This window comes from Crocuta crocuta, unplaced genomic scaffold (genome assembly GCF_008692635.1).
Source record: "Crocuta crocuta isolate KB4526 unplaced genomic scaffold, BGI_CrCroc_1.0 scaffold77, whole genome shotgun sequence".
In the NCBI taxonomy this organism is placed as follows: domain Eukaryota; kingdom Metazoa; phylum Chordata; class Mammalia; order Carnivora; family Hyaenidae; genus Crocuta; species Crocuta crocuta.
Genome location: NW_027532172.1, coordinates 1,592,533 through 1,600,374, shown reverse-complemented (window position 1 = coordinate 1,600,374; position 7,842 = coordinate 1,592,533). Strand labels below are relative to the sequence as shown.

The 7,842-nt window shown below is 57.4% G+C and overlaps 1 protein-coding gene across 1 annotated transcript in view; it reads right to left on the bottom strand.

The window, feature by feature from the left end:
* MAST3 (microtubule associated serine/threonine kinase 3) overlaps window positions 1-7,842 on the bottom strand; it is a 29,871-nt gene that overhangs the window by 11,586 nt on the left and 10,443 nt on the right. Inside the window, exons 9-15 of the mRNA XM_077777011.1 lie at window positions 7,726-7,827; window positions 7,308-7,440; window positions 5,759-5,820; window positions 5,298-5,383; window positions 4,289-4,497; window positions 3,509-3,647; window positions 172-304 (exon numbers count right to left, since the gene is read on the bottom strand). Coding sequence (XP_077633137.1) covers window positions 172-304; window positions 3,509-3,647; window positions 4,289-4,497; window positions 5,298-5,383; window positions 5,759-5,820; window positions 7,308-7,440; window positions 7,726-7,827 — 864 coding nt within the window. The remainder of the gene's footprint in view (window positions 1-171; window positions 305-3,508; window positions 3,648-4,288; window positions 4,498-5,297; window positions 5,384-5,758; window positions 5,821-7,307; window positions 7,441-7,725; window positions 7,828-7,842) is intronic.

Genomic DNA, 7,842 nt, shown 5'->3' with positions numbered 1-7,842 from the left:
GGGGGGGGGGGAGACCAAGGCCAGGCTGGGAACAGGGGGCGGAGAGAGCTATGGGGGGGAGGGGGCGGTTTATTTTCTCCGCTGTGCTGAGAAGTCTCGCTGCGTCCTGAGGGTCAGGATACAGATGGAGGGGGGCGGCCCCGCGCCCAGGGCCACCTGCCCACCGCACACCTGCTTGTCCACGAACTCCCGGGTGTCCTTCTCGATGTGGCCCTCATACAGGTTGGTGGCCATGCTCATGAGCCCGATCTTGGACAGGCCGAAGTCCGTCAGCTTGATGTGACCAAGCGAGGTGATGAGCAGGCTGTGGGCAGGCGGGTGGTGCGCTCAGGGCTGGGCGGCCCGGGGTGCATGGCCACACACGCGGCTCCAGAACCCGGGGTCACCCCAGGCCCGACCAGCACTGTTTAGCTCCCCCGAGGGGGTCAGAAAGCACTTCCTGAGCCTGGGCACGTTATCAGAAGAACCCATGGTCTCAGGCAGCACTGCAAATCTGGCAAATGTCTTGGTACACCTACTGGATGCCTCTGCTGTTGCTACCAAGCGCCTACTGGATACTCCGCTGTTTGATTTTCCTGAGAATCCTACCATACCCTCCCCCACCCCCCCCCGCTATGCATTAAAACATCTGAACACCTATGCGGTGGACCTACGATATATTTTTGTACACGTGGTCAGTTTTGTTTTTAACTAAACGCTTCGCAAGCATTTATCGTTTACATTCCCTGTCGAGAAATGAACATACCTTGAGCACCTGCTGTATATAGGAATATTTCTGTGCACCTCCTGGGGGCACCCATTTTTAAAACCTTGCACACCTCCCATACACCCTGCTGTTTGAGTTTTCCCATCAGCTCAAGTGTATAAACGTTTTGCCAGGCGATAGAATCATACACACCATCTTTATAAAGTCACATTTTCACGCACCTCCTAGTATGTCTGCTGCTTAATTTCTGGAGAACTCGCTGTGTCTAGGCAAGTTGTTTGATAAACTGTTAATTTGGCACATAACCGAATCCCTGGACTCTCTAAAGGAATGATTCTGTGCACCCGCTACGGGGCAGCCACAACTTTTAAAAATAAGGGACTTTCGGGGCGCCTGGGTGGCTTAGTCGGTTAAGCGTCCGACTTTCGCTTAGGTCATGATCTCGCCGTTCGTGGGTTCGAGCCCCGCGTCGGGCTCTGTGCTGACTGCCAGCTCAGAGCCTGGAGCCTGTTTCAATCTGTGACTCCCTCTCTCTCTGACCCTCCCCTGCTCACGCTGTCTCTCTCTCTCTCTCCTAGAAATAAATAAAACATTAAAAAAAAAATAATAAATAAGGGACTTTCTTGGGGCACCTGGGTGGCCTAGTCGGTTAAGCGTCTGACTTCGGCTCAGGTCATGATCTCATGGTTTGTGGGTTCAAGCCCTGCATCAGGCTCTGTGCTGACAGCTAGCTCAGAGCCTGGAGCCTGCTTCGGATTCTGTGTCTTCCTCTCTGACCCTTCCCTGCTCACGCTGCCTCTTTCTCTCTCTCAGAAATAAATAAAACATTGAAAAAGTTTTAAAAAAATATGGGGCACCTGGGTGGCTTAGTCGGTTAAGCGTCCGACTTTCGCTTAGGTCATGATCTCGCCGTTCGTGGGTTCGAGCCCCGCGTCGGGCTCTGTGCTGACTGCCAGCTCAGAGCCTGGAGCCTGTTTCAGAGTCTGTGACTCCCTCTCTCTCTGACCCTCCCCTGCTCACGCTGTCTCTCTCTCTCCTAAAAATAAATAAAACATTAAAAAAATAATAAGGGACTTTCTTGAGCAACTACTGTGTATACCAGCCGAGGCAAAACTTCCGTGCAGCTAAAACCAAGGGCTGACAGCAGGCCTGGGGCCATCCATTGTTAAGACAATAGACATTTCTTGAGTTCTTGTGGGGCCCCGCCTNCGCCCAGCACGGGGGGCGGGGGCGGGGGGCCGGGGAGGAGGAGGCAGGATTGGCCAAGCGCTGGAAATGGTGGAAACGGGATAGATGCGGGGAGTGGACGGGGGCACTGGACCTTCTGCTCCGGGCTGAATCACGTACCCCCAAATTCACGTGCTGATGTCCTGACCTCTAGTAACTACGAACGTGACCTTATTTGGAGACAAGATTACTGCGTGATTAGTTAAGATGAGGACGTCCCAGGGTACAGAACCCCTACTTCAATATGACCGGTGTCCTTCTAAAAATTATGCTTGGACCCAGATGCGCAGAGGGAGGGCGCCATATGAAGACCGGGGCGATGTTGCCACCAGCCAAGAAATCACCAGAAGCTGGGGGAGGGTCCTGGAAGAGAGCCTTCCCTGGGCGCTTCAGAGGGAGCCCTACTGATACCTTGATCTTGGACTTCTGGCCTCCAGAACAGTGAGAATAAACTTCTATCATCTAAGCTGCGCAGTCTGGGCTACTTTGCTATGACAGCCCCGGCGACTGAACGCACCTTCTCTTGACTTGGGGATGTATTTGAAGTTTTCCAAAGCGAAAGGAAAAAATATTTCGCCCCAGCACCCGTCTCCCTGAACCCTCTGGGGCTGGGCACCTGCCTGCGTCATTTTGCAGGTGAGGGTCCCGAGCCTGGGAGGGGCAGGTCCTGCCCTGAGATACTCAGAAGACCCCACCCCACTCAAGATGCCCCACAGAGGTCTGGTGGGCACAGAGTATCCTGAGAACGCTGAGCAGAGAGGCCCACATATGTGGCAGGTGCCAAATACACACTTTATTTTCTAAGCCACTGGCGAACTACAAGACGCCTGAAAACATGAAGGCTCTTAATGCTGATGCTCACCCCCCCCCGCCCCGTGTGGCCAGAACCTAAGAAACTCAACCTTCTTGCCCAGTATCCAGATGGCACTTGATATCAAGAACAGCCCCTTGCTCTGTAAACAGCAGGTGCTCAATTAATGCAGAGGAGAGTGCCTTGCAAATTATGTAGGGGCTACAAAGCATGATGGATTATTCACACATGTCTCACGGTCACCCATAGAGGACCTGGCATGCAGTAGGTGCTTCTTAGGTGCTAGAGCAAAATAAATTTCCCGAGGCTCTCAGTAAACATGTTCTCTTCCTGCCTTCCCTACACTAGCGCACAATGGGTGCTCCAGACACGCACAGTCCTTTTCTTCACAGGTCTTGCAAAAGGCGCATCCCTGTTCCCTGTATACATATGGTGCCTCTTAAATGCACATCCTTTCCCCTTGTGCCGCGGTAACTCTGAGTGCATAGTTCCTTCCCCTGTACATTCTGTGCATCCTTAAGTGCATATTCTCTTTGCCTGACCGCACCTCCATAATCCTTCCACTATCCTTCCCTTGCATACAGCAAGTGCCTATTAAGTACATGCCCTCCTCTGTATACAGCAGGTGCCCTAAGTTGCCACTGATCCCTGTCTTCCTACCACCAGGGGCCCCGTGCGGCAGCAGAACCGGATAGGTGGGGGGCTTCGAGCAGCCCCAGACCCCAAGCAGGGGCCCCTGGCCCCGAAGGCCCCAGGCCACTCACTTGTCAGGCTTGAGGTCGCGGTGCACGATGCCGTAGTTGTGCAAGTACTCCAGCGCCAGCACCGTCTCAGCAAAGTACATGCGTGCCATGTCCACGGGCAGGGGGCCCATGTTCTTCAGCAGGGTGGCACAGTCACCGCCTGTTGGGGGACAGATGCACTTAGGGGCCCTGGGCTCTGGAGCCGGGCTCCAGGCCGACGGACCATGCCACCCTCCTGCAGAGCGCCCCTGGTCTGTACCAAGGTGGGGACCAAGAAGGGCAGGGGGGAGGCCACATCTGGATTCCTGGTTCTCCCTTGGTGGGGCAGCAACGCTGTAAGGGCACGGTTCCTTACCCTGTACACAGTCGGTGCCTCCTAAGTGCTCGTTCCCTCTCCTTGCCTAGAAGGACCTTGATCAGTGCACACCCTGCACTTACGTAAAGGCACTGCCCATTCTTGAACTGCAAACCTGATCCCACAGCTCTTTTCCCTGGCCCCAATCATCCTGGCCCTTCCGACCCACATCTCCCTCCCTTGCTTGCTTACTTCTGGCCTTTGGGCCTCTGCTTACCGGTGCCCCCGCCTAGGATGTCTGGGTCCCACCCCCACATTCCTCTTCAGACTCCCTCGGCCCCAGCTCCCCAGGTTGGACCCCCCCACCACAGACTGAGGAGCTCCCAAGGCAGGCTGGGACCCCATGGAGGCCAGAGCAGACCCCAGCTGGGTCAAAGGAGGGACTTTCTTCTGGGTAGATGGTGAGCTCCCCGTCACTGGAGGCATGCAAGCCCTAGTGACCGCACCTTCCACATACTCCATGACCATACACAAGTGGCGCCGGGTCTCGAAGGAGCAGAACATGCTGACCACAAAGGGGTTCTCGGCAAAGGTGAGGATGTCACGCTCCACAAAGACCTGTTGGATCTGGTTACGCAGAATCAGGTTCTGCTTGTTGATCTTCTTGATGGCAAAGCGCTGCCGTGTGTCCCGGTGCCGCACCAGGTAGACAGCCCTGGGGGAGCCGTGTTCGCGGAGGCTTGAGATAGAGGGCCACCCGGCAGGCAGCGGGACCTGGCCTGGACCCAGAGCCCCACCTGCCAGACCTCTGCCCTGGCTGTGCCTTACCTCCGGGACACCCTTTCTCCTTACCTGGCCCCTCTCCGAAAGCAGCCACCCTAAGGGATTAAGCTGCCCTCCTAGTGTCACATCAATAGGACAGAGCTGGCCCCTAGGTTATTTCTTCACAGCAGACTGAGACCCCTGAAGCCAAAGCCCCCTGGCACCAAATTCAAACTGCTTTAAATAGAGCCCAGATAAGTTAAGAGCTTGCCAGCTTTGCACACCTAGTAAAACAAAGTTACCAGCAGTCCCTAACATAAACCCTGGGGCTATAAAGACCCTAAGCCGCTACTGCCTTCTGGAGTTCTCCAACCCAGAATCCTGGCGACGCGGCTGGGCAAAATCACCTAGACACAGAAGCCCCCTCTGGATAGTCTCCTCCCGCGAAGGGCTCCCTCTCCAACCCCAGCCCCATGCAAACCTGTCAGAGCGGCACTAAAGTAACGCTCACTGCACACGATGGCGACGGCCGCCATGTGGCCATCTTTTTCCTTGCACAGTCCTGAAATACCTACAACTCCCTATACCTGGGGCAGGTAATGTCTCGACCGTGGCTGAGCCTGTCTGAGACTGGCCAGGCTGTACTGCCTCTTCCGGCCTCAGTTTCCCTGACTGCATGTTCAGGGGCCACTGGACCCCAGTCCTGCCCACGGGCATCTGAGAGAGAAGTCCATGGGGGACCTGAGGACTTACCCATAGGCGCCGTTGCTAATGAGTTTGATGGTCTCGAAGTCACTCTCACAAGGCTTCCTCCGTGATGGGCCGACCAGGGCACGGCTCTAGGGGCCAAGAAGGGTCAGGGTCCTGCTCCCCCCCCACTCAGAGCAGGCCAGGCTCTTCCTGCCTTCGAGTCCCAACCACTGGTCCTGGCATCTGATGCTACTTCCTCCTCCCAAACCTCTCAAACTCTGCTTCTGAGTTTCCGAGCTTTGGCTCGAGCCATGTCCTCCTTCCAGAAAACTCCTAGACATCCTCCAAAACTCCCCTTTCCAGTATCCCCTCCACTCACTTGCCCCCACCTTCTCCGTAAAGGCACAGGCGCTTATTAAGCACCTACTGCATGCAAAACTTCAGCAAACCCAACCCCGCCCATGGCTGCCTGGTCTACCTTGAAAAGAACAGGCAGGTGGGGGCGTCAGCACTCTGTGACTTACCTCCAGGGACTCAGGTGCTGGAGGTTGTCCTCCCTCTTCAAGGTGACTCAGAGGCACCATTTCTGTGAGACAAGGGAGTAGCCTCAGATGGTGTCTCCATGCCCTATACCTCGACCCCCCCCACCCCAAGGCCTCCAGGGCCCATCCTGGGGACTCAGTGCCTCCCTGACCGGCTCCCACGAGACCATCATTGCATCGCTGAGCCTCTACTATGTCCAGATCTTGGCCAAACCCAGGAGGCAGAGGAAACAACGACTGAGGAACTTTCCAGAAGGATCAGCGGGAAGCCCAGCCTCTGCACTGCACAGCCGTCATCCTGGCTCCAAGCCTTGGGCCTGTTAACACAGGCTGTGACCTGGGTCTTGGCTCCTGATATCCTCCTCAGCTTAGGGTGCGGCCCAGAGGGACACCCCCCCACCCCCATTTTCTGGCCCCAGGGCTTCGGCAAAGGGGCGGCCCTGAGTGAGTGGCTGGTGAACATGGGCCGGGACCATGGCAATGAAGATAGCGTCTCACAGTCACGGAGCAAGGCTGGGAGGGACAATGGGGTCTCTGGGTTTGTATACAGCCCCTTCTACTCAGCAGGTCCCCCTCGGGGCACTGGATAGATGATCAGCCCACAGTCTCCGCTGCCCACGGCCTGGCCACTTTCTGCTTCCTCTGACACCGGGGCCACCCACAGTGCCACCTGCCTTATCTTCATTGGACAGCCAGGCACAGCCGTGGTCACAGCCAGTCCACACGCGGTCTGGCCTGGGGCCCACCGAGGTCTGAACCTCCTCTGCTCAACCTCATCTGCCTGGAGCCTCAGCTTTAAATTGGGGACAATGGCAACCGAGTTCCAGGGTTGACACAGCAGTGGGTGGACACCAGCCACTGTGGCAACGCCCTGCCGACCCCACCACCTTCTCCCAGCTTCCCTTCTTCCTCAGCTCCAGCCGCTCCCCTCCTCGCTGTTCTTCCTGCACACCGGGCAAGGTTCTACCTCAGGGCCTTTGCTTTCACCCTTCCCCCGGCCCGGTTCACCCCTTCTCATCCCCAGATCCATACTTGGTCACCTCTCCATCTGCAAGGACTCAGCTTACCCATCACCTTTCCCCAGAGCCTCCCATGACTACACCTGGACCAGGTCAGGTCCAAGGTCGATGCTCCCCCCCCCCCCCCCCGGACCACATCTCAGTTCTCCCCACTCTGCCATCTGGGCAAGTTCTCGACCAGCTTGGTCAAGCCCACGGTTGCCCTGTCCGACTGTGACTCCAAGTCCATCTCCTGGGCCACAGTCAGATGATACTGGGGAAGTACTTTGGGAATCTACAGGATGATGTCAATGCCGTTGCTGGGGGTGGCTCCTTGGCCCTGGCAGGTCAGGGGGTCCCACGTACGGCTGTCTGACCCAGGCACCCCAGGCACTTTCCCACAGTGGGCCCCGCAGGTGGCCCTGGCAGAGCCACAGAGAGACGAACGACATATGGCGGCTCTAGGTTCGAATCACAGCGCTGCCCCGGCCTCCCCTTGGATTTCTCTCTCCCTCCTGCTCCCGTCAGCTTACCCTCGAGGGGGTCCTTAGCCAGGCCCAGCTGCCCAATGATGTACTGGGGCAGGTCCGTCTTGATGCCCTGGCCGTCTCGGGCCTGGCCCTCGGCAGCCTCGAGCAGGTGATAAAACTCCTCAGGGTCGAACTCCTGGGGGCGACGGGGGCTGGTGAGCCGGGCTCGGTCCCACCCCCAGGCCTCAGTACCTGCGGTTCCCTCCGTCTAGAGCAGCTTTAGCGGTGGCTCCAAGTGTCCCCTCCAAATGTCAGCACCTGGCCCTTCCTGGGGAAAGCAGCACACCCCCTCCCGGAGGCACCCCGTGCTGGTCCCCAAGCCCTACCCAGGGGGAAGCGTCTCTTTCTTGTATCTCAACAGGACCGGGAGGGGCCCAGGCTCAATGGCGGGGCCCCGAGGCCGGATGGGTGCAGGACTCACCAGGCACTCGAGGAGCCTCGCGGGCCTCGAGATGATGATGAGCAGCTTCCGGACGAGCTGGACGATGAAGCCGACCTCCTCGCTGTCCGAGCGCTCATGAGCCTAGGGTGCAGGGGG